The 27,180-nt window shown below is 43.3% G+C and overlaps 1 protein-coding gene across 13 annotated transcripts in view; it reads left to right on the top strand.

Annotated features, from left to right (window-relative positions):
* Positions 1-27,180, top strand: part of FRMD4A (FERM domain containing 4A) — a 407,020-nt gene that overhangs the window by 307,079 nt on the left and 72,761 nt on the right. For 12 of the 13 annotated variants that reach the window (XM_077935685.1, XM_028745665.2, XM_077935682.1 and 9 more), the window contains 3 exons: positions 1,273-1,357; positions 13,729-13,785; positions 18,667-18,689. In XM_077935685.1, coding sequence (XP_077791811.1) covers positions 1,273-1,357; positions 13,729-13,785; positions 18,667-18,689 — 165 coding nt within the window. The remainder of the gene's footprint in view (positions 1-1,272; positions 1,358-13,728; positions 13,786-18,666; positions 18,690-27,180) is intronic. The other variant, XM_028745672.2, reaches the window with a different exon arrangement.

Raw genomic sequence — 27,180 nt, 5'->3', positions numbered from 1 at the left:
CTTTAATTATGCAAACATAAATTTCACAGTATGCACTTGAATCCTTCCTGCAAAATAATGACCATCTGCAGGTGGTTTGCACTACCCCATGGGTGAGTTCCGTGGACCCCCAGGGGTCCCAAGACCCCTAATTGGGAGCCACTTATATAGAATAGTCCCAAGATGCAGTGATAGCTAGCCAGTTCATGGGAGAGTGTGGGCAGGCAGATCTGTTCATTTCAATTTCTTGTTTTCTGGTTGGAAGTTCAGCTCACCATATTTCTTCTTCAATTTGCAATTTATTTATTTTTAAAAAAAGAACCCTCGTGAAAATTCACCATCATGTTACATGCATTTCTTCTAATGTACACATTTTTGTGTGGAAATTTGTTGAATACATTTTTGCAAGCCATTTTCTTTAATAAAATGCATTTACCTATGTTATTTTCATTTATATGCACGTTGCTCTTAATACATGCATTTTGGTTCCCATTTTTCGGTTGAAGACCTGCATCACAAAATTCAGAGAAAGGTGACTTTTGAAGGATAGCTGTTTTGTTTGACGTATTTGTTTCAGGAAGTGCAGATTAGATAGGTTTGCATTAAAATGCAACCTGAACCACATTGCTCCCCCCTCCCTAGGTCAGAGGTGAGATTTTGACATGGCTGTTTCATCCCTAAGGCTCACAGCCACCTCACTGCACTAGCTCTTCCCAGAGCTACATACAGGTTCATGTGAGCAGCATTTGTTTCTGTGCAGCATTCCCATGATGTTGTGGAATTCCACAGATTCAGCACTCCAGGTACAGACTTCCAGCTGATTTCATTTTAAATCTATATTCAGGGGTCACTTCTCCCCTTCATTGCCCCCCCCAGCAAAAAAGGCCATTTCAAAATCAGTTGCTCCCAAGCTAGGATGAAACCATTTCTTAAGAAGCAAAGCAGTACAGTTGTCAAGGACAGAGGAAAAAGAAAACCATCCCAGCCAAAAATATTTATAGAGCTATAAATCAACCTGTGAAATAAAACCAGCATTAATGCCTTTCCTATTGGCTGGGATTTACACATCCAGCATTTCTGAATGATCATGTCTTAAGAGGCACACAAATCTTTCCAAGAGTCATAACACAATCTCTAAAACTAAAACAGAAAAAGGAGAATTCCTCTCTCTCGGCCCCCAAGGCTCCTCTGAGCACATTTTTTCACATAATAAAAAAATTGTACAGGGTCCTATTTATTCAGTGGCTGCAATTTCTTTCCTGTGTTTATATGACTTCTCCATTTCATTTCTAGGTTCTACATTGAAAGCATATCCTATCTAAAGGATAATGCTACCATTGAGTTGTTTTTCTTGAATGCCAAGTCCTGTATTTACAAGGTAAGGCCTTGACACTTTTTCTTCATGTCGCTGCCATTGTAATTCAACCTTTCTTTAAAAATAAGCACTGCCAGTTTGTACCTCCTTGGGCTATCTGTGATTCTCTGCCTATATATCTGCCTGCCTGCCTTTACCTGTTGGGAGCCTCCCAGAGTGGCTGGGGAGACCCAGCCATATGGGCGGGGTATAAATAATAAATTATTATTATTATTATTATATTATATTATATTATATTATATTATATTATATTATATTATATTATATTATTATATTAATAATTATAAACACCTTGAAGAAGTATTGTTTTCTAGGTAAGGAGAAAACACCATCTCCTTGGATTGCCAGATGGCGGTCATATTCTTGATCATATGAGCTAATCTGTAAGAAACAATTCTGTTGGTTCAGGAAGAGAATGTACTCTCAGCAGTGCAGACGTCTGGACTCCATACTTTCAAAATCTCCAGTTTTCTGAGTGTGAATAAATCCCTTTTGTTTGTTTGAAGTGGGATGTCAAGATGGTTGCTAAATGAGGGATTTAGCTCTGTTGTGAGTCGTTAGAATTCCTTTGAAGGCATCCATCAGAAGAGGGCACCCTTGCCTCTGAGTTGCGTGTGAGGACTGGGCAGTCGTTCCCAGATGTTTACTGGGAGGCGTGTGAGTTTCTTGAAACCTTGCCATATGCACCAGAACAAAAATGGTTACATACAATGCTGATGAAACGGTTTCTGTCCAAGTTCTTGGCCTTATGGATGTTTGAAAAGGAAAAGGGAAAAGCCACTGGACTGTTGTTGCTGGTTACTTGGATAAAACAAAACAGTCCCAAGTGCAGAACATTGTGCAAAGTTTTGACAGATGACCAGGCTCCCTGGCTTGAAGCTGGAATACCCTAGGCTAAGGGCGCACAGCTGCTTTGTGCTGTGAGACAAAATAAATACCCAGAGGGGAAGGGAAGCTGCAGAAGCAGAAAGGTCTTCTGCAGACACCCAGGGCTGCTTCACACATGGCAGATGCAGGGTCTCATCTCTTCCTTCTGCTTAACTGCTAGACGGACATGTGAACTCACTCCACCAAAAAGCATATTGTTTGAGCTGAGATGGGAGTTCTGTTTCTAGCATGAGACGAGCCATTCATACCCCCCCCCCCCAGTTTTGCATGATGCTGTAGTCATCATTTGACAAAAATCACATGGCTCTTTATGGCATGAATTGAACTTACCTCTTGGTAAAGTCATGGAAATGTAGAGTTGGGAGGGACCCTGAGGGTCATCTAGTCCAACCCCCTGCAATGCAGGAATCTTTTATCCCATGACCCTGAGATTAAGCATCTCCTTCTCTACCGACTGAGCTGCCGCAGTCCCTCCTGGCTTTTGAGGTATATTATTGTCCTTGGGAGGATTGGTGTTGCCACTGATTTTGTACGGCAAGCTGTGTGCTTGAACCTGTGCCTGCATCTCATGTTTCCTGATGTTTGTGTGTTAAAATTTTCAATGAAAAAAAAAGGGAGCGGGGAACAGCACCTTCAGGGGGTGGGAGTGGAATCATAGTGGCATAATTTGGGAGGGATCTTGGGGGTCATCTAGTCCATCCCTCTGCTCAGTGTAGGATCTGCAGTGCAGGATGCAACTGCAGCATCTCTGACCGGTGGTCAGTCAGCCTCTGCTAACATGCCTCTGGTGAAGGAGAGTCTATCCTTTCTGGGGCAGTCTCTTTCACTGGCAAGCAGCTCATATCGTTACACAGTTTTTCTGAATGTTTAGTCAAAATCTGTTTCTCTGCCATTTCCACCCATTGTTTCCATGCTTGCCCTCTGGAGAAGTGGAGAGTATCTTCTGCTCCATCTTTGCATGGCAGCTTAAAAACTGATATCCTGCCCCACCTTCTCCTGTCTCTTCTTCAGGCTGACATTCCCAGTTCTTTCAGCCATTCCTCAACAGACTTGGGTCGCTTCCAGATGGCCAGTTTATTGAGCGTTCATGCTTATTTATTTGCTTATGTGATGTTGTGTTGAGCCTTTCCACAACACCTTTCCGTCACTTTGCTTACTGTTGAAAGTTCAAACTGGGGAGGGGGTGGGTTGGTTGCTGAGGAGTCCAAATCCGCTTTAATTACACGGCCTGAATTTGCAGATATGCCATTGAATCCGGCCTATAAAACAGCTGCCACCTTGCTCTCCAGATGCCAAACCATCCAGAAATATTTCTCCTCTGGATGTGTTCCAATTAGTTTATGTCCTTCCAAAAAACTGCTGCCCAAAACTGAAGAGAGCACTCCAGATGTGATCTGACCAGCACAGAACAGTGGAACCAATAGCAATCCTGATCAGTACCCCTGTAGCTGTTTTCCCTTTTTTAAATTAAAAAAAGGTACATTAAATGTGTTCATGCATTTCATGTATTGCATAGTTAGGCCTTGAAGTTTAAAAGAAGTGACTCTTGGGTACAACATAGACGTAGTTTTTAACGCAGGGAGGAAGCACCCACACATCTCTTCCACCCTCTCCAAATGGCTCCCCACTCACAGCCAAATGGCCGCTCACAGGTAAAGGTCCGTGTCCATTTAAATAAATCCATTTGGGGGCCTCTTCAAACTTCTCCTTGCTGTAGAAGTTTTATGAAGTCAAGGCCCATAGTCCTTCCCATTTCCATTTGATTGATACTTATGGATGCTGCTCAGGTAAGTTGTTTGCAACGTCCATCACAAAGAAGTTTCTGAGAAAAGATGGCTTTGTAGGTAAATCTCAGCAGGAGGTGAGGCCCTTCTGAATCTGATTCCTTGCTTTGTCACACAGCCCCCCAGCATGCCTTGGGGAAGGGGAATGGTCAATTTACTCAATGCCATGGCTATACTGTGGGAACTATCAGATTTTCTTTCTCCCAAGGTGTTTGTGAATGGGCTGCCTTGTACTGCACTCATTAGCTCTGCCTGCAGTGCAAATTAATAACAGGGCCTTTTCTCTTATCTGTCTGAACTGTTAGGCTTTCTAGCACCACAAATAACAATCCGCTGGCTACTCAAAGACAAAGAAATCCAGGAGGAGGGGGGAGTATTGTAGTCTCTGGTACAAATTTGATTTTTGATACAAACTCCCTTTCATACCTGGGACTCCATCTCAGGATAATAATAATATCTTACAGTGTCCTATTGTGAATTACTGAGATAATGTGTGGTGTGAACCCTCTAAAGCTTTCCCCCACCCTTATAAATATGTATAGATCTAGATTATTAAATTATTATTTTCATTGCCATTATACATATTCACCTCATATTTATGTGACTTTGCTTTCAAGGCTTCTGCTAGATATAATACTGAAATTACTAGCAGTTTATGTTACACTTTTAAGCACAAAGTGAAACCCCATTCACATTCAGTCACGGTGTTTTGCTAAAGATTTTGGATGTGGTAATCCAACACAGGCAGAAAAATTCATGCAGCTGATCATGCAGAAATGGGGCCATAGTAAATGTGCATAGTGCCCCTTCATAGAATGATAGAATGGTAGAGTTGGAAGGGACCCCAAGGGTCATCTATTCCAACCCCCTGCAATGCAGGAATCTCAACTAAAGCCTCCAAGAGAGATGGCCATCCAAGCTCTGCTTAAATGCCTCCGAGGAAGGAGACTCCACAACCTCCTGAGGTTCCACTGTCCAACAGCTCCTACTGTCAGAAAGTTCTTCCTGACGTTTACTCAGAATCTTCCTTCTTGTAACTTGAAGCCATGGGTTTGTGTCCTACCCTCCCTCTTCCATGTGACAGCCCTTGAGATACTTGAAGGTGACCATCATATTTCCTCTCAGTCTCCTCTTTTCCCAGCTAAAGATCATAGAATCATAGAATCATAGAATCATAGAGTTGGAAGAGACCACAAGGGCCATCGAGTCCAACCCCCTGCCAAGCAGGAAACACCATCAGAGCACTCCTGACATATGGCTGTCAAGCCTCTGCTTAAAGACCTCCAAAGAAGGAGACTCCACCACACTCCTTGGCAGCAAATTCCACTGTCGAACAGCTCTTACTGTCAGGAAGTTCTTCCTAATGTTTAGGTGGAATCTTCTTTCTTGTAGTTTGGATCCATTGCTCCGTGTCCGCTTCTCTGGAGCAGCAGAAAACAGCCTTTCTCCCTCCTCTATGTGACATCCTTTTATATATTTGAACATGGCTATCATATCACCCCTTAACCTCCTCTTCTCCAGGCTAAACATGCCCAGCTCCCTTAGCCGTTCCTCATAAGGCATCATTTCCAGGCCTTTGACCATTTTGGTTGCCCTCCTCTGGACACGTTCCAGTTTGTCAGTGTCCTTCTTGAACTGTGGTGCCCAGAACTGGACACAGTACTCCAGGTGAGGTCTGACCAGAGCACAATACAGTGGCACTATTACTTCCCTTGATCTAGATGCTATACTCCTATTGATGAGGCCCAGAATTGCATTGGCTTTTTTAGCTGCCGCGTCACACTGTTGGCTCATGTCAAGTTTGTGGTCAACCAAGACTCCTAGATCCTTTTCACATGTACTGCTCTCAAGCCAGGTGTCACCCATCTTGTATTTGTGCCTCTCATTTTTTTTGCCCAAGTGCAATACTTTACATTTCTCCCTGTTAAAATTCATCTTGTTTGTTTTGGCCCAGTTCTCTAATCTGTCAAGGTCGTTTTGAAGTGTGATCCTGTCCTCTGGGGTGTTAGCCACCCCTCCCAGTTTGGTGTCATCTGCAAATTTGATCAGGATGCCCTTGAGTCCATCATCCAAGTCGTTGATAAAGATGTTGAATAAGACCGGGCCCAAGACAGAACCCTGTGGCACCCCACTAGTCACTCTTCTCCAGGATGAAGAGGAACCATTGATGAGCACCCTTTGGGTTCGGTCAGTCAGCCAGTTACAAATCCACTGAGTGGTAGCATAGTCAAGACCGCATTTTACCAGCTTCTTTACAAGAATATCATGGGGCACCTTGTCAAATGCCTTGCTGAAATCAAGGTAGACTACATCCACTGCGTTCCCTTCATCTACCAGGCTTGTAATTCTGTCAAAAAACGAGATCAGGTTAGTCTGACATGACTTATTTTTCAGAAATCCATGCTGACTATTGGTGATCACAGCATTCCTTTCTAGGTGCTCACAGACTGTTTGCTTAATGATCTGCTCCAGAATCTTCCCTGGTATTGATGTCAGACTGGCTGGGCGGTAATTATTTGGGTCCTCTCTTTTCCCCTTTTTGAAAATAGGGACAACATTTGCCCTCCTCCAGTCTGCCGGGACTTCGCCTGTTCTCCAGGAATTCTCAAAGATGACTGCCAGTGGTTCTGAGATCACATCTGCCAGTTCTTTTAATACTCTTGGATGCAGTTCATCTGGCCCTGGAGACTTGAATACATCTAGACTAGCCAAGTATTCTTGTACTATCTCCTTAGTTATTCTGGGCTGTGTTTCCTCTGCTGAATCATTTGCTCCAAATTCTTCAGGTCGGGCATTGTTTTCTTTATCGGAGAAGACTGAGGCAAAGAAGGCATTGAGGAGTTCAGCCCTTTCTGTGTCCCCTGTTTGCATTTCACCATCTTCTCCTCTGAGTGACCCCACGGTTTCTTTGTTCTTCCTTTTGCTACGAACATACCCATAAAAGCCTTTTTTGTTGCTTTTAACCTCTCTAGCAAGCCTGAGTTCATTTTGTGCTTTAGCTTTTCTGACTTTGTGTCTACACGTGCTGGCTATTTGTTTGAATTCCTCTTTGGTGGTTTCCCCCCTTTTCCATTTTTTGTACACATCCTTTTTTAATCTTAACTCAGTTAAAAGTTCTTTAGATAGCCACCCTGGCTTCTTTAGGCACCTTCCATGTTTCCGTCTCATTGGTATTGCCTGAAGTTGTGCTTTTACTATCTCCCTCTTAACAAACTCCCAGCCATCTTGAACTCCCTTTCCTTTTAGTATTACTGTCCATGGGATCTCACCCAGCACTTCCCTAAGCTTTATGAAGTCGGCTTTCTTAAAGTCGAGAAATTGAGTCCTAGTATGCTTGGCTGCTCCTTTCCGCTGTATAGTAAACTTCAGAAGAGCATGATCACTCGCGCCTAATGATCCTTCCACTTCTACCCCACTAACCAGGTCATCAACATTGGTTAGGACCAGATCTAAAATGGCTGTTCCTCTTGTTGCTTCTCCCACTTTCTGGACAATGAAGTTGTCTGCAAGGGCAGTGAGGAATCTGTTTGACCTTATGCTCTTGGCTGAGTTTGACATCCAACAAATATCCGGGTAATTGAAGTCCCCCATTACTACTATCTCCCTTCCTTTTGCATGCTTGGCCATCTGTTCCAGGAAGGCATCATCTATGTCCTCCGTTTGGCTTGGGGATCTATAGTAAACTCCCACAATGAGGTCACTGTTATTCTTCTCTCCCTTAATTTTGACCCAAATGCTCTCACTTTGGCTTTGAGGTTCTAAATCTTGGATCTCTTCACAGGTATACACATCCCTGACATATAACGCCACTCCTCCTCCTTTCTTGTCTGGTCTGTTTCTTTGAAATAGATTGTATCCCTCCATTATTACATTCCAATCGTGGGATTTATCCCACCAGGTTTCAGTGATTCCTATTATGTCATATTTAGTTTGCTGTACCAGGAGCTCAAGCTCATCTTGTTTATTTCCCATGCTTTGCACATTAGTGTACAGACATTGAAGTCCATTAATCATTCCCCCGTGTCTCTTATTTAAGGATTTTCTCCTCCCACCACTAGGTCTGCATGCTCTTTGCTCCATTCGGTCTATGACATTTGGATGATCATCTTCATCAATTGATAGACTCCTACCTTCAGGAGCACTGTCTCCCTCCCCCACATTAGTCAGTTTAAAGCCCTCCTGATGAGGTTTCTGAGATTTTTTGCAAAAACATTCCTCCCAACCGTTGTGAGGTGCAGCCCATCGCTTGCCAGAAGTCCATCTTCAAGAAACTGCATTCTGTGATCTAAGAATCCAAACCGTTCCTGTTTGCACCATTTGCGAAGCCAGTTGTTCACTTCCACTATTTTTCCCTCTCTCCCTGGGCCACGTCGTTCAACTGGGAGGACAGATGAGATGACAATTTGTGCATTTAATTGCTTCAATTTCCTGCCCAGAGCCTCGTAATCTCTTTTGATCTTCTGGAGGCTATTGCTTGCAGTGTCATTGGTTCCCACATGAACCAAGAGGAAGGGGTATTTGTCAGTGGGTTTTATGATTCCTTGCAGTCGTTCAGTTTCATCTTGGATACCCAGCTCCTTTGGCCATTCCTCATAAGGCTTGATTTCCAGACCCTGGATCATTGTGGTAGCCCTCCTCTGCACGTGTTCCAGCATGTCAGCATCCCTCTTAAATTGTGGTCCCAGAATTGGACACAGTATTCCAGGTGGGGTCTGACCAATGCAGAATAGAGTGGTAATATTACTTCCCTTGATCTGGACACTATACTTCTGTTGATGCAACCTAGAATAGTATTAGCTTTTTTTTGCTGCTGCATCACACTAACTCGTGTTAAGCTTGTGGTCCACCTAGATCCTTTTCTCCAGTCTTTTAAGGTTATTTTGAATTCTGAATTCTGCCTACTGTGGCATTAGCTACCCCTCCCAGTTTGGTATCATTGCCAGATTTAATGAGCATCCCCTCAATTCCTTCATCCAAGTCATTTATGAAAATGTTGAACAACAATGCAGCACCCCACTTATCCCTTTTTTCCGGGATGATGAAGAACCATTAATGAGCACTCTTTGGGTTTGGTTCATCAACCAGCTGCAGTTCATGGTGAGTTCTGGCACCTATACAAGAATATCATCATTTTGACATTGTCAAAAGCCTTACTGAAATCAAGATACACTATGTCCAGAGCACCGCCTGATCCACCAAGATTGTGAGACTGACACATTTGGGGAGGATAAGTCTATCAGTTGCTGTCAGCCATTTTAGAAGCCATGCTCTGCCTCCTTGAACTGTGGAAGCCATGCTCTGCTTCCACAGGGGGAGGCAGCAATGCTTCGGAATCCCAGTTGCTGGAAACCTCAGGAGGGGAGGGGGCTCTTGTGCCCGGGTCCTGCTTGCAGGTTTCTCTCAGGCACCTGGTTGGCAACTGGGGGAACTGGGGGCTGGTCTAGGTGTGCCAATGGTCTGACCTAGCAGACTCTACTTACTTTCACATTGGCAACTCTTGGCCGAGAGTAACTTTGGACATGTTCCCCTGGATGTTCATGACAAAGTCTGCAAATCTCCCCTTCTTCCATTCTTCTTTGGGAGGCAGAATTGTGTGAGATGCTCATGCTCAGCTTTGGACTGAACTCCCTTGAGCTGCTTCTCACCACTTTTCTTTCAAAAGTCTCTCTGAAGCTATGGTGTGTGGAGATTTAAGATGCAGGCAAACAATAGTTTTTCCCTAGGCTTGAAAATGTAGTCATGGTATATATGCTCACACCACATTTGCCTCTAAAAAAGAGTTGTGCAAGTTTTTGTAGTCACCCTGCCCTCCCCCCAAACACATTCCCTACAAAATCTGTTTGACCAAAGGCAGCATCATGACAAAAGAAATTGTGCAAACCGGGGCAAATTAATCTATGCTCTGAAAAACTGCCTTTATCCTTCCTAATAGCAGTTCATTAAGTAGCATCTCAAAAGCTACCCTTAGCAATTTGCCTAATAATTTTGTAAAGTTAATTGCTAACAAGTGCTAACTTGTGGCTTCCTTACTGAATTCCTATATGGAAAGGGGTCAAGTCAAAGCCCATGCTGGGGAAAACCTGCTCCCAGGGATACTCACATGCATGAAGAACTCACATATACAGCAGAGCTCTTAATGAAGTGGCTGCTTCGTCGCTCAGCAGCTGAGTGGCAGGAACATTTCATTAGTATACCAAGAGGGAAGCTGACTTGGGCATGGAGCCAAGAGTGTAATGGGACATTGCTGTGATTGTTCATATAGAGCTTGGCTGAATTAAAGGAGTAGGTGGAGAGGAACAAGCAACCCTTGGGCTGAATCAGCACTGATTCTCAAAACAGATGCACTGACTCTGTTTGGTGGTGATCATGTGGCAAGTGTGGTTAATGCCCTGTGTTGGATTCCAGTGAAAAGCACCTTTGGGGATCCTTCCAGGGAAGCTTAGGCTGTGGTATTCCTGCTTTTGAAAGATGAAGATTAATACATGACCATTGTAAAGCCATTATGATTTGATAGTATGTTTTTGCTCATAAGCTGCTTCACGTACCATGTGAGTGGCAGAGTGCAGCATATAAATAGCTTTAAATAGGGAAGTCCCTGCCTTTCTCTCATGAGCTATTTTAGCCTTAAGTTTATTGACTCACCGCTGCTTAGTGCAATAAAAGCTAAAGCTACCCTTGACAGAATGAGCTGGCTCCATCTGTCTGTCCTCCTCTCTCCCTACTATTCATACCTAAAATCCCCACCCATAACCATAGACGATTATGTAAGAGAAAAGGGTTACCTGCCCTCAATAAGTAAGTACAGCCTTTCCTTCCTTTGTTGTTTCCCTATTTTGAGATGGAAGCATGAAAATTACACTAAAACACTGTGGCATTGTATGGTTTGGTGAATGAATGGGGAACTTGCAGCCTTCCAGATGCTGCTAAGCTCCAACTCCCACCATTCCTGACCACTGGCTGTGCTAGCTGAGGCTGATGGGAGTTGGAGTCCAACACCACCTAGAGGGCCACAAGTTCCCCTTCCTGGTTTAGTGGCCATAAATTGCACTGGCCTGCAATAGTATGGCGCTGTGGGTTAAACCACAGAGCCTAGGACTTGCTGATCAGAAGGTCGGCGGTTCGAATCACTGTGATGGGGTAAGCTCTCGTTGCTTGGTCCCTGCTCCTGCCAACCTAGCAGTTCAAAAGCACGTCAAAGTGCAAGTAGATAAATAGGAACCGCTCTGGCGGGAAGGTAAACAGCGTTTCCGTGTGCTGCTCTGGTTTTGCCAGAAGTGGCTTAGTCATGCTGGCCACATGACCCGGAAGCTGTACGCCAGTTCCCTCGGCCAATAAAGTGAGATGAGCGCCGCAACCCCAGAGTCGGTCACAACTGGACCTAATGGTCAGGGGTCCCTTTACCTTTACTTAAGGTTGCCATTATGTTCATTTGCTGCTCTGCGGCTGCAAAGAAGAATGCAGCTGTGGTCCTTCCACCTCATGCTCTTCCTCTGTTGCCTGGCATAGTTGTTTTAGAAGTGTCCTAAGATATTCCGCTGCCTGCGGCAAAAACACCACCACCACCACCAAGATGGGACCCTCTATTCCATGTACAGAAGCAGTTGATGAAACCATGTCCTCCACCATACCTGAGAGCACACACAGCTATGTCCCCCCAAAACTTGCAACTGCTCCAAGCCCACGCCCCATCTCTAAGCATTTCCTGCCAGGAAGGAGGGGAAGATGAGCAATGTGACCAGCATACTAAGGGGTCCAAGTTTTGGGGTGCTCCACTGTTGAAGAGGATCTCTAGAGCAGTTACCTGGCAACCTCATTTCCAGCTGTGCGTGGTGGACTGCCAAACTGAACCATTCCCAAGTATATGGTAAACACACATTTTCTTTGGCCTGCTCTGCCTTCAGCTTTCTTATACTTCCTGAATGCACCTCATTAGTAAAACCGAACGCACAATTAAACGTTTTGGCCAAAGGCATTTTTAAAGCCAAACATGCACAAGAATGGGAAAGGATAAAAAAAGGAGAAAGCCTCTTTGTTAAAGGCTCACTTCTGGATCTGGCTGCCGCAGATTGTGATAGAAGACTTGAGTGAGAGCATTATTTTAGCAGGCTGTCTCTGGCGCTATAGCAGCAGGAGACAAGAGCACCTGGCTAAGGGGTGTTGCTCCATATTTGCCAGGGGCAGCAGACTCAGTACAGTTATTGTGACTTGTGAAATGAGGTGTGTCATTCACTTGAATGGTGTGCATTATTGCATTTATCTGAATTTAGATCTTGGGTGTTTCATGTCTTTTTTTCTTTCCAAGCAAGTTCAAATAATTCAAACAAAAGTTTAAGTATAGAAAGCCAGCAGGGGCATGCAGAGTAACAATTTGGAGGTTAGATTCCTCCGTTGGAGGAACTGGGACCTGCTCCAACTCCAGTCCTGACAGTAGCTCATGGGAACCACAATGAAAATACTTGACTATTAGTACAGTATAAAAACAGGCCAATAAATACAGATTTAATTCATGTGTGACTGTGAGACACTCATCAAAATTGCAATGTGTGAAGGAATTTTGTGATGGTGATGGAGCTCCTGGCAGTGAGTGGCTGAGTTGCCTGAATGTAGAGTACCCCTGCAGAGGGGCAGAGTACACCGAGAGACCACTGGCTCCCATTGGCCAAGCTGCTCTGATTGTTGAGATTGGGGGTGGCAAGGTAGTGAGAAGGCAAGAGGACGAGGTAATGTGGAATATCTAAGACAAGGGAGTTGTCCAAGGAAGGAGCATGAACGGGATGGGAAAAGAGGAGAGGAAATGGGCAGAAGAGGGAAGAGTACTTGGACAAGAGCTGAAGAGGTTAAGAGAGCTTAGTTTGAAATCACCAGCCAAATATTTGACTGGAGACCTTTAATGTCCCTTTGTTGTGATGTGAGGAAGGAAGCAGCTGAAATGGGACATACCTCTCAGATACTAGACCATAGCTGTCAACTTTTCCCTTCTCTTGCAAGGAATCCTATTTGGAATAAGGGAATTTCCCATTAAAAAGGGGGAAAGTTGACAGCTATGTACTAGACCACTGGTACAAACACATTTTGTGGGATAGAAGGCACACGGGCTGTTTGTGCAGAGGGTCTCTGCTATAAACATCTATTATAATAAATGTTGAGTGGCCTTCATCCAATAGGAGCACCTGTATAGAGAATGTCAGTGGGGTGCACCATCTTGGACTAAACCTGAACTTTAAAGAAAAGCTCTGTCAAAGTTTCAGTAATTTCAGCTTGTGTCTCACTGTAGTTTTATGGAAGGTTTTATTAGCTGCCAGAAGAATGATCTAAGCAATTTCAAGGCACACTAAATACAATTCCCATGGAAAAACATCAGCCCACATTTTCAGCTGTGAACCACCTTCCTGTGAGCTGTGATAATAACTGAATCCACACCCATTTCATTGTAACAAAATGTGGTCAATTGAGCTTCAGGAGCATCGTTGAAAATATTCAAGAAAAGCAAGAGAAATCCACCCCTACTTTAACATTAGCAATAGGTAGCAACTTCCCCAAAGCACTAGAATTTATTCTGTGCCACAAGTTATTTCTATGAATCCACATTAATTTCAGACTCCTTCAGTATACAATAGAGACACAGAGGTATCACTTCTTTTTTGGAAGAACTAAAATAAATAAATCACTTGCTTATTCACCCTCATTTTCTTTTCTCATCAGGAGCTCATTGAGGTCGACAGTGAAGTTGTGTTTGAACTGGCTTCATACATCTTGCAGGTAAGTTACGTCAGATTTGTTCTTTTTATCTTCCAACTTTCAAGACTTGCCACTTAAGGATTAAAAAATAAATAAATAAAACACACATATTCAAATATAGGGAAATGAGCTCAGCATTTTAGCCCATGTCTCAAAGCAGCTTCTTACACTGTGACTCGTGTGCGCACATATGCACAAGCATGCCACGTGCTGGATCTGCGTTGTGCCACATTGCTCTGTGGATGAGATACAAAGATTCCAATCCCCACTTGGACATGAAGCCCAGTGGGTGACCTTGGGCCAGTCACCAACTCTCAGCCTAGGAGATGTGGAGAGCTGTTTGATGCAACCTTGAGTTCCAGGCATATGAATATGTATGCAGACATGGGAGCTACCCTGAGACTGAAAAGCAAAGTAACCTTAGTTTTATAATGTTCATAATTCAACTGGGATGGCCCTTTGTTGTTACTATTTTACTTATTTATTCCAATAATGTACATTCAACACACCTGCCAAAAGCACTCTAGGAAAACAGGGTTGCCAGTAGCCTGCTTTTGGTTAGGATGATTTGGCATCAGGAATCATCACTTTGAAGACAATGAATCTCCTGGCATTTATAAAGTGTAGAGTTGTAAGAAATAATTAATCACTAATATGCAATCATTGCGTGTTATTTATGTTTCCTGAAACCCCATTTGTATTTTCCTGAAAAGATGTTCACAGCTTGTGGCTCACAAAGTCCACCAGAATATTGGGGCAGGCCAGGGGTGTGAAAAGTCCCCTCTTGGTTGGTTTGCAGTCCCAATAAGACAGCCAATTCAGAAAGTTTCCCAGGCTGCATTTTACCTGTCAAGTCAAAGTTTGTGTAAGGCTGCACCACTCGTACATTAAACTGAAGGTGAATTTGCAAACCTGACTTGAACCTGTTTCAGGAAGCCTCAATGCAGACATAAGTATGGTTTGCACTAGCAATTGCTTGTTGTATTAATGATGGTTGAGGACCTGCATGTACAGTGAAACCATAGCTTTGTCTTCCAAATTAAGTTCTGCCCACTTGAGACCATAGGTTATATCCAACTAAGCTCTACTCAAAGTATACCCATTAAAATCAATGGACCCAAGTTGATCACGTTCATCATTTTCAGTGGGTCTGCTCTAGAGAGGACTAACATTGGATGCAACCCCATATGTACAACAAGACTTGCGTCTCACTTTGTTAAAAAGATCCATGGAAACTGCTTTAGCCATGGTTTGTTCATAGCAGATGTATCACTTAATGGCCTGCTTTTCATATCACTGTAAGACATGTTTGGAACTGCAGAAATATGCTGGCTCCCCAAAGGGAGCTTGCACCCACTTTCTTCCAACTTCTTCCAGTTCAGTGCAGCATGTCAGCTTAGTCAAGGCTTGACTTAGCATGTCATCTGAGCCCAGGCTTGTAGTTAAGCTCTCTCCACCATGGGCTGTAACCAACCTTGGCTCATGGTTAAGGAGGGAAGAGGCTAACTTGTTGTTGTTGTTGTTGTTGCTTGCTACCCTAGACTCCTACTGGGGAAGGGCAGAATAGAAATTGTTGTTATTATCATTATTACTAGGCGGATGAGATTTTTAAAATAATCAGTCTTCAGTGCTTGTTAAATACTTAATTATAAAACCAAGACCAGTGAAAAGTTAATTCAGTTCCATTGGCTTTCATAAGCTTGTATTGTACTACACTGGGAGCTAGCCCCATGATATAATTAGCAGAAATGGAGATTGCCAACCCCAAGGGTACTATAAAGTAACTGTTTTTTCCTTCCGCTGTAGCCCCAGTTAATTGATTGCCAATTAAATGGAATTAACAAACACAATTGTAAATTCTACTCTAGACATCCACAAACATTTCCTTGGAGCCTTAGCAATCAATTAATTTGAATTACAGCAGGAGTAGTTAAGTCTAGTAAAACCTCCATAGTGGAACTGCTTCAGAAGTGGTTGTGCTATGGTTACGCAGTCATGCTGAACAAAGTTTTGTTTCCTGCACAGGAAATGCTCTGGATGTATAGAGAGGTTTGGTAAGGAGGGCATTTTCAGTCACAATTGTATGGCATCCATGCTATTTTATTGGGTAAGATGGGCCTGCACAACTGGTGATGCACCAGACTGAGGCAGCCACACAGCCTGACCTGCTTGGCAACTTTCACCACCCCCCTCCCCTTTTTCTTCAGTTCCTGCCATACAAAACCATGTATGTATGCAAAACCATACATAGCTGCTTGGTTGCATTAGTGCTTGGTCAGCCAAATGTTCTAGGAGCCTAATGTATTGCTTCTTTCAAAGGGAAAGGAAGGCCTACTTCAAGCCTTGCAGATAGTTGTTTTGGAAGCCACATTTTCCTTTCTGGCACCTGCCAAACTGACTTTTATCACAGAGAGATCTTCTTTTCTAGGGAAGAAGCAAAGAACTTCCCTTCTATTATTTACTCCTGAAAATCATTCAGTTAAATGCAGGGAGGTTTGCTTAGCAATGTCCTTTCTGAATTTAAGAATTACACAGTCACTTTGATAAGCACTATTGAGTCACTAAGTGGAGATCAAGAGGTATACTGGGGTATGGGAATATACAATTTACAGAATTTTCCAATAGCGAAGTGTTGAATATGTATTTAAAAATCAAACTCTGTTGAATATAAAAATCCAAGAGAGACCCTGTCAGACTTGGTTCTTCTGTCAGGAGTGTAATATGGCTGGAATTGGAAAAAACGAAACTTTTACAGGTTTAGGCTGGCCTAAAACTAGGCTTCTGGCTTGGGGAAACTTAGCTCTGTTTGGGGAAGGGGACAGTAAAAGTCATTGTGAAACAGCAATATTGACTAATATTGATATAAAATGTGTATCAAGTGCTTGGCGCCTATTTTACTGCCTTTGTACCCATTGGTTCATTGAGCAATTTGATAGTAATTATGCTGCCCAAACATTTCACAAATATTTTTCATGTGTTTCTGTATGCATAATGGCTGCAATCCTAACCCTGCTTACCTGGGACAAAGCTCCACTAAATTCATTGGGACTTACTTTTGAGTAAACATAACCATGAGTAAACATACCCATGTTTAGGATTTCAGCTTAGAGCTTTATTAAAAAACCCCAAAAAACTCTGAAGCAGAAAATTCCTGGAAGAGGCCTGGGCATCCCTAAGGCAGATCAGGTCCTACGTGTGTTTTCTGTCCTTCTCTCACTGCCCTCCTATGGCTACAGCCCTGGTTCTAGGAGAAGGGGTCTGTTATTCAGCCCTGCCTGTTTCCAGATCAGAGCCCTGGCACTTCACAATCCAAAATTGCACATTCTTCTAATGGAAAACAGTAGCAAAAGTGCAGAACTTAGTTTCGATAGTAAGGATTGATAGTCAGAGTTAAGTCACAATGTTCCCAGATGCAAGACATCTAAAACAAACATTTTGTGCTCCCTTGAGTGGTTGCTTAGGAAGTGCAAATGTTGTGAAAATATATTGTGTCCAAAGGAAAATAAAATAAGAAACTGAGCTGTCCCAAATGTACTTAACTTACTAAAGGAATCCCAAATCTCAATAGGACCACGTCTCTGCTTGCACAGAGTTGGTATGAGGCCAGTCTTTAGAAGATAAACAAACTTTTAGGTGTCATGTCATGGCTACATCAGAATATTGGGCCGCATCTATGCTACAATATGAGACTTTCAATTCAGCTTTGCACATAAGTTTGCAAAAGTTATTAGCCCACAAAACCTTTACAAGCCTGGTTTCCACACACAGTTATGTTGGCACATCAACAGACTACAGAAAAATTATCCAGATTTCTTCTTATTTGCCCTATCTTTCCTGCCTGGTCACCTGTAGTCAGTTCTCACTCGTTCCAGGTGACTAGGTTTGCAGATATTTGCATGCCTGATGTTTAAGTATTATAGTTTCCTCCAAAGAATTCAGGGATTCTGTAATGTTTGTAAGAAAGGTATGTTAGAGATCCTCACACCCTCATAGAATTATAGTTCCTTAATTTCCCTTGACTAAGCAGGGGAGGAGACTGTGGTGTAGTGTTGTGTCTTGCTTTTAGAGAACTGTGCTCTATCAGAGTGGTCAGAAGGCAAAGTATGCCCTACCAGTGGACCACTGCCTAGTTTTCAGTGGGTAGCCTTAATGCTTGTTGCTAGGATTCTTGTAAAGCAGGAATGGCTGAACAACTCGTGTCAGTGCCAGCCAGCAAGGTCAGTGGGCAGGAATGATGAAAGTTGAAGTCCAACAACATCTGGAGAGCCACAGGTTTCCTATTGTAAAGAGTGCTGGGCTGGATAGACCCTGGATCTGACCCTGTGCAACACTTACTATGTTCCTAAGCAAGATTGCATACTCAGAATCACTTAGCACACTAGTCTTTAACTATCCAGTCTTTAACTAACATGGCTTTAACTATCCAGAGATTCTGAATATGAAGACTTCTTTGTAAATTTAGTTACAGATGGGTAGCCGTGTTGGTCTGCCATAGTCAAAACAAAAAAAATTCCTTCCAGTAGCACCTTAAAGACCAACTAAGTTAGTTCTTGGTATGAGCTTTCGTGTGCATGCACACTTCTTCAGATACCAAATTTGTAAATTTAAAACATGAATCCGTGGGGATTCTGATTGAGAAAGGCTGAAGTTGCCTCGCCCTTCCTTAAGGTGCATGTCTTGGGACAGTACATTAAATCACCAGGATACCCCCATCAGCCACCTATTCAGGCTTCTTAAAGTTGACAGTTGTAAACACAATGATGACATTTTGTTTTGAAGATGGGGTCATTTAAAATGCTTTGGAATGCTTTTATTTGACGTATCTAGAAATGTATTTTTCTTCATGTGTATATGCAAATTAAGTGATGTTTTATGCTCTGCCCCCTTTTCACAATTTTACAGGAAGCAAAAGGAGATTTTTCAAGGTGAGTTTTGCATCCATATTCTTCAGTTAATTATTTTAAAGGAAAAATGATTGTTTTTAAACTAGAACATGTGCCTTATAATTATGTAGTATAGCTCTTAATAGTTGTTACATCCTAGAGTCAATTTTTTCTACTTGTCATTCAACCCACAAATACAGCATATAAAGGAAATGCAAAAGCTTGTTCATGCTTTGTACATAAATGATGTGTTTGTGGAATTCAGGAAACACAAAACTGTCTTCCTCCGTACAGCAGAAGGAAATCTCTAAGGAAATGACTTGGCTTCCCATTTCCTTAAAAATACATCCAAAGAATGACTGCTTTACATTTACAGTTCTCCCTGGTCTGGCTTAAGAAGAGGTCACTTATGATTGCATAGGTGTTGGCTGCATAGCGCCCCCAGAGCTGGTGGGTCCTTTACTTGGTTTCTCCCTCAAGCCAGCTGCATCCTGTATATCAGCATTAGGCCCCCTCAGGACCGGTGAGTCTGCTCACAGCACATTGATTGCCCCAGCTGAACCTATGGCACATGCTAAGGCGGTGTATTCGCCTGCACTCACCCCTCTAGTCCAGTTATTAAATGCCACTATTTAGAATTTAGAACTTTTAACTAACCCCCAAAATTAAGCAGTAAAATACACCATTAAGCACCTCAATCTGAAAACGTTAGGAACACAAAACGATGCAGGTCACACTTTGCTCTAGGTCAGACTGAGACTCTGACACATCCCTTTCAGAACCTGAAACAGCTTGTGAAATCCTGACGTATTTGTGACTAGGAAACACAAGCCTGTTCTTGTTTATATTTCTCAACTCCTAGCATTTCAGATTAGCTTAGTCACTGCAGTTCAGTAACAGGGCCAGGAGAAGTATTTAGATATTTTAGCATGCAAGTTGATTTATTGCAGCAACACCACAGAAGAGATGTGGCCAGCCTGTGTCGGTTTTGGTGCAATGCTAGCAAGCAAAGTATAGCACTTGGAACAAAAATACAGCAATATTTAAAATTCTCCTAGAACATCTGTTACAAAAAATAAAAAACCATATTGTGTTTTATGTGTCCTACCTTTCTTCACTTTTCTCACACAATTCATATGCTACTCATATACACAAATTATTTATTATATATTCCTTTATTTATTATATATTTTGTTTATGACATTTATATACAGTGGTGCCTCGCAAGACGAAAAGAATCTGTTCCGCGATTCTCTTCGTCTAGCGGTTTTTTCGTCTTGCGAAGCAAGCCCATTAGCGGCTAAGCAGATTAGCGCTATTAGCGATTTAGCAGCTTAGCGGCTATTAAAGGCTTAGCGGCTAAGCTGTTAAAAGGCTATTAACGGCTTAGCGGCTTTGAAAAAGGGGGGGAAGCGGGGGGGAAATGGCGAGACTCGCAAGACTTTTTCGTCTTGCAAAGCAAGCCCATAGGGAAATTCGTCTTGCGAAGGGCATCGCAAATGGAAAACCCTTTCGTCTAGCGGGTTTTCCATCTTGCAAGGCATTCGTCTTGCGGGGCACCACTGTACTATTCAGCCAACTAAATTTTCTGAGTAGTTTATACAAACAATGAAATATACAGTTCACAATAAAACTCAAAAACCAAAGCAAAATAAATCACAGTGCAGAAAGCCCAGCAAAAAAAACCCCAGCCAACTAAATTTATTTATTTATTTATTTATTTATTTTGAATATTTATAGATCACCCTTCCTCAGCAATATGTCAGTTTGATTTTATATATATATATATATATATATATATATATATATATATATATATATATAAAATACACACACTATTGCAAACATAGCTAAGAGGATATATACAAACTAAAATATTTTTGTAACTAAAATTTTAAAACACAGGTGCATACATCTCTTCTGAGGAACAAACCTTGTGTTACTACACCGTAAAAGCTTAGGTGAATAAGCTATATTCAGTTGCTGTCTGAAATTCAGCAATACGGGAGACAGACGCACCTCAAGAGGGGGGAACATTGCAGAGTTGGGTTCATAGAATGGATAAGGCCTCTCTGCCTGGCCCCTCACCCTATATTCTGGCTGGGGCTGCCTAAAGGATTGTGTTGGTTGCTATTGGAGGAGGCCCTTCTGTAGATAACTGGGCCCTGAACTATTTCTTGGCTGTGTAACCCTGAGCAATCTATAAATCTTTCTAAATAAATAAATAAAATAAATAAAATAAAACTACATACCTGCATGCTACATAAAAACACAGCAGTTAAAACCATGCCAAACATTCACAGACAGCGTTCTACTGTCCAATCAATACAATGTTGCCTGTTGTCATACCTTAAATACATAAATAGATTGCCAATTAAGAACATATCTACTTGAAAATGAATAGATTGCCAAGGCAGGATTGCCAAATGCAGAAGGGGAGAGAAATCTCTACATATTGGGAACTTCCGGGAAGGAATAATGGTGGACTAGACATTGGCTGTGGATACTCTTGTCAGCAAAGATAATTTTGCAGTGATTAAGATAACCAAGGTAGATATCCTGGTTATCACAACCCCCTTTTGAGATAAGGGAGTTCAGAGATAAAGCCTCACATGATCAGAAGCAGACATTCTTCACGCTGGAGGCACAAGTTTTTGTGGGTGGAGAACCATCTTGAGCGAGGGACAGTCGTTGAGCCCACACACAGCATAAGAACTCTTAATTAGAGCACCAGGTCAGCAAAATTCTTTTAATTATTATTAAGACTGGAAGTAAAGAAAAAATGGATTTTCTATCTGCCAGTTAAATAGCACCCAGAATGGAAGTGGACTGATGAGTGACAAAGAAGTGCTAATTAACGGGCTTGAAAATAAATCAAGAGGCTTAAATTAACTACTGATGGCCTTGAAAGATCCCATTTGATGAATGGCTTTGAATTTGTGTGAAATCTTTACTTTAAATAACCGATGAATCTTTGTACCGTATATCCTGAATTTGCGTTGGAGACTAACCTTAACCTTATGTGAAGAAAGGAATGTGTAAATGCAAGATCCTAGAAGGGAGATTGCCAAGGGAAAACCTAACAGAAAAAAGGCCCCCCTAAAAATGCTGAAGACTTTACCAATCGTTGATAGCATAAGACAAATGTTGAATGAGCAGTTCACAGAATTAAAAGCTGAGATGCATAGAATTTCAAGAGAATTTGGATCAGAGATATTTCAGATTAAAGAACTCACAGGACCTGTTGGAGAGGATTTAGAATCGCCTCTGCCTGAGTGTGAGACAGCCTCTGACCCTGGATTGGGCTGCATGGCCTTGCAGCTGGAGGACGAGGCAGATGAAGGACTCTGTTGTGATGCCAGGAGAGATAAATGGATTTACAATCAGAGTTCTTGAGAGATGATCACAGATGACAGATGATGGAGATGTGGTTGAAAGGGGAAGGTACGATTGCACAACAAAACGCCTATAAGCCTATGATGATTGGTGTGCATTTTGGGGGGAGGGGTGGAGAAAAAAGGACTATTATTAAGATTTGTCGGAACCCTTGGCGAGAAACGCATCATATTGGACTGGGAAAAGACCATCTTGGACATTTAAGGATAATAAAAATTCAAGAGCTACTTTAGGACTTCTTGAGTGGATAACAGTGAATCTGAGTTGCTTCGGATGGAATATCAAGAAAAAACACTTAGCAGACTGAGAAGCAGCTATATAATACTTCTACATGTTATCCTGGAGTGCATGCTTTGAATATTTTTGAATAATTATCATATACATAATTAGCAAACAGAGAATTGGGAGTTCATCTTTTTTTCCTCCTCCCCCCCCCTTACTTCATTTCTCTTCTTATCTCTTTGTGATCTCCAATTTATGCTTTCCTTCTGTTTATTTTTGAAATTCTCTATTTGGATAAACGAAGCTACACACAGGAAGGTGATGGACAGGAGATGAAGGTCTCTTCATCAGGGAAGAGAGGATCTCCCAGGGTGGGAGTCTGGGGGAGAAGGGAGAAGCTCCCTGGGGAGAGCTGTGTCTGGATGAGGGTTAAGATACAATTGAGGGCTTTGTATTTATTCTCCTCCTCCTCCTCCTCCTCCTCCTCCTCCTCCTCCTCCTTCTCTTCTTCTTCTTTTCCTTCTCTTATTCTTGGTTTTTTTTCCTCTCTCTCACTGTATTTTATGTGGAAAACTTTCAAAAAAAATGTTTCAAAAAGAAAGAAGTCTCTACATATTAGAATTAGGAATACTGGGAGGCTACCAAAACAAACCCAGCTAGGAGAACCACCGTTTGTTATCAACAGACTCTTCAATTCTGTGGGTTCTTAGGAGAGCCAGACAGTAATTATTTGAAAGCCCCAGAATCAATAAAGCATCAGTAGTGTAACTTCCTTCAGCAGTTCTTCAGAAAGAATTTACAGTGCTAGTTTTAAGATAATCCCCACCTCCACCAAAACAAATTTACATAACCTCAGTGCTGATCTTGTTACTCAAGTCAGTTTTGATTTGTTTTTTGTTTTAAAAAAGAAATGAAGCAGCCCTTAGAAGAATGAAGAAGCCCTTGCTTCTGTGGCTTGTTTAGAGAAAAGCAAGCCGCAAGGGCTGGTTCACACCTAAGCCAGCACTCTGGTTTGTTTCCTCATGTGAAGTAGACGGAGGGAAGGGGAGCATGATTTGGGCAGCCTGCACCAGCACACTTTCTAGTTCTTGATAAGTCACAGTTTGCTTAACTCTGGTTTGCCATCATACATGAACCAGACCACTGTGTGTCAGTGCTCAAAAACTGTCAGGTATCAGATGCACCAACACCTACAAAAGCCACACAAGGAGTCTCTTTGAAAGTGAGATAAAGGAGATGGAAAAGAGCATCTAGCTATGGAGTACTAAATGGTGGTAATCAGACAGGAAGAAAGGCAGAGGAGTAATTTGCCACTAAGCAATGTATTTGCATAATGAAAATGTACAGTTTGTAATTTTCATTCCTTGAAATGAAATTGTAGTTAAGCAATTAGTGTTTGAGAATAAATGACAGGAGCCAGCTTGCTGCCTTGCTTAATTGCACCACAAGGACAGTGATAGCATTGCAGTTCTGCTAGCATTTTCCCCCTGAAAATGTTCTGATTTTGCCTGATTTAATTTAAATTTAAAGCAGACCTGTGCAACTTGTGATCCATATATCAGAGCCAGCTTTCACCTGCAAAAAGAACACCAGTTGTCAGACACCTGACGGGCCACAGTACAGGGCTGGTAGACTGTGTTCAGCTGGGTGGGTCAAAAGGGTTGTGATACAGAGAAACATAAATATATATTCAGAAGCAGCCATAGGGTTCCCTGCTCCCAGACTGGTCCTCTCAGCCTTGACAAAATCCCAGCTGCACTTAGGTACTGCAGGGTCTATGTCTATAAAGCAGAAGGGATATTTTTTTTTACTTAAAGTTTAAATGGCTTCACCTCTCTAGTTTGCATAGTCCATCTTCCATTTAACCTCCCTGCCCTCTGTTGTTTCAGGCATTTTTCTCCCCACAATGACTCACTCAGCTGGGAGGGAAGTTGCTTGAAGCAATGATACACAGGCTGTGTACACACTGTACATTGAAGCACAGCTCCCCCCCCACACACACACACACAAAGGATCCCGGACAGTGTGGTTTGTTAAGGGTGCTGTGGGTTGTGGCTCTGTGAGGGGGCACCAAAGTTCCCAGGATTCTTTGGGTGGGGTGGGGTGAATCTGTGTTTAATGTATGGTGCGTGGGGGCAGCCATAGTAAAGTGAGGAAGAGCGAGTGTTGTCACTCCTCATGGAATGAAAAAATAGAAGCCCCCTCCACTTACAATTTATATACAAGAGGGGGAGATGTGTGGATAAATGCATATGGCTGCCCTATCATGTTTAGCCGGCCCTCAGGAGAACAGCTTCAGTGGCCTGCAGTTGTGAGCTCTGAATTCCCTGGGCCAAGCTAGGCTTTTTGCAACATGGGCTGCTGTGGGGTCAGGTAGGAACCCCTGGAAGGAAGAACCCAAGGCCTGTTTCATGATGTGTGAAAATTGCCTTCTAAGGCTTTTAGCATAGCATAATTCAAATGGCACAAAGCAACGATAAGAATTATTTGCTGCTGTTAATGATTCTGGGAAGCCTTTTGAGGTTTTGAATAGGGTTGCCATATTTCAAAAAGTAAAAACCAGGGCACCCCCAAAGTTTGTTTTTTTTAAGGGGGACCCAAAGACACAAAATTGTAAATTGGAAAATCTGGACATATGGCAGCCCTAGCTTTGAGGGAGCATTGTTAGTCACTGTGAAATTTGTCATATACGTGGCAATTGTCTATTTTGGCTGGAAACTCCCATTCTGGAAACTCCCTGATCTTGATATTCCCCTGTGTTTGGGCAAATGACCAAGGAATCCTTTACTGCTGATGACGGGCTCAGGCACAGTTCTTCTATCAGAGGGGCAAAGAAAGATTTAGCTGACTTGTAGAATATAAGCACTGGCTTTCCCAGTTTTTCAGGAAAACAATAACACCCACAAATTGGCACAAATCACATACTGAAGAAAGACTTCCCTGTCTAAGCAAGTGCATGTCAGTGGCTCTGTCCTTTTCATTAAACTCTCCATTTTACCCATAGGGCAGTCATGAGTGAATCAGTACCATATTTTTCGCCCTATAGGACGCACTTTTCCCCCTCCAAAAATGAAGGGGAAATGTGTGTGTGTCCTATGGGGCAAATGCAGGCTTTCACTGAAGCCTGGAGAGCGAGAGGGGTCGGTGCGCACCGACCCCTCTCACTCTCCAGGCTTCAGGAAGCTATCCGCAAGCCTTGCAAGCCCGGGGGGAGTTCCCGCGGGCTCGCAAGGCTTGCGGGCGGCAGCCTGCAGCCTGAAGCACGGGGCGCCCTCCGGAGGATGCCCCGTGCTTCGGGCAGGTGTCCGCAAGCCTTGCGCGCCAGGCGGGAGTTCCCGCGGGCTCGCAAGGCTTGCGGGCAGCAGCCTGCAGCCCACAAGCTCGGGGGACAGCAGGGAGGCGGAGCGCTGCCATCCCGCTGTTCCCTGACCTTGTTCGGAGGCTGGCGCTGGGAGAAGCGTGCTTCTCCCCAGCGCCAGCCTCACAAACTCGGGGGACAGCGGGGAGGCGGAACGCCGCCATCCCGCTGTTCCCCGACCTGGTTTTGGGGGGGAAATAAAGGGGAATTTTTTTTCTTTATTTCCCCCCCAAAAAAAAACAACAACTAGGTGCGTCCTATGGGCCGGAGCGCCCTATGGGACGAAAAATATGGTACTTGATACTGGTTACTGTTTGATACTTTTACAAAACAATAAGTATGCGTTTGTTCTTCCTTTGCTGTGGAAAGACCACACATCTCTTCTGGAAACAGTGAGATCCAGACAGCCCCACACCTGATGGTACCATAACTGCAGTTTTCAGTTCTCTATGGAATGCGACTGAGTGGGTGCTGTGGGGGTGCTCAGTGACGCCTGCCCCATTTCACTGCTTGGAGCAAAATGGGAAGTACCACATTTCCCTGCCCTGCTGCTCCCACGGCTGCCACAGCTGTTGCTGCTGGCACCACTTCTCTGCCCGCCCTGTCACTCCACCATCTCAGGCAATATCTCACCAAAATTGCGCAAGATCTTGCGTAATTTCAGCAGATGCCGGTGGTGCTTCCGTGCTAGCAGAGGAGATGGTGGGGCGTCCGTGGGGCTGCTGCCTGAGGCAGTTTGTCTAATGGCAGAGCCAGCTCTGGGGGTGCTTCATCTGCAGACGACTTATCAGCACTCATTCATTGATGTTCTGCTTTGAGCTGGAAATGGAATATCAGCTTTGCTCCCAGACTTCTAACACTCTGCAGTCAAGTGGGCAGTCACCCTTTCTTCAGGCACAAGTGTTAGGGTGGGGAATGGGTGTTGTTGGTTGTTTCTGGACCATTGTGTGGGGAGGAAACATTTCATACCCCTTCTCCCATTGCTGACCTCTCAATCATGATCCCCCTGCAATTCAGGGGGAGGGGTGTTATTTAAATATTCAGTTCCTTAAAACTGACTGTTATGGTCACATAATTTCCTTAACTGAGTGACTAACTGGCCTAGTACATACATGCAGCTACACTATGAATTCCCCCTGCAGCGCTACCCCAGCCACCATTCCAAGAACTTTCCTTCTTTAATGTGCAGGCTGTGCTCTCCTGTGTCTAGTGCTGAGGTTCACGTTTCCTCTTCTTTTCCCACAAAGAGTGTTGAGCATAATCCTCCCCCGCCCGCCCCCCACTCCAAGCAAGCCCTGCAGGGGGAGGGAAGAGAGGCTTGTTAGGGCCTGAGTCCCCGGCTGACATTCTAATCAATGGCTGCGTTTTGGAAGAAGTTAAATCAAGGGGTCTTATTGTGTGCGTCTTCCTCCCGCCCACCCCCTTTTCCTGCACCATACAGATTTCCCCCACAGAATCTCTCCCCATGAAAACACACTGTCCTGTGTTGTTTTTTTTACATTCAGAGCTAGTATTATGAAATGCAGGAAGAAAAAGGAACCTAGACATCTGTGATAG

Source organism: Podarcis muralis, chromosome 10 (genome assembly GCF_964188315.1).
Source record: "Podarcis muralis chromosome 10, rPodMur119.hap1.1, whole genome shotgun sequence".
NCBI classification, from domain to species: Eukaryota; Metazoa; Chordata; class Lepidosauria; order Squamata; family Lacertidae; genus Podarcis; species Podarcis muralis.
This window is presented reverse-complemented; position numbering and strand designations above follow the sequence as displayed.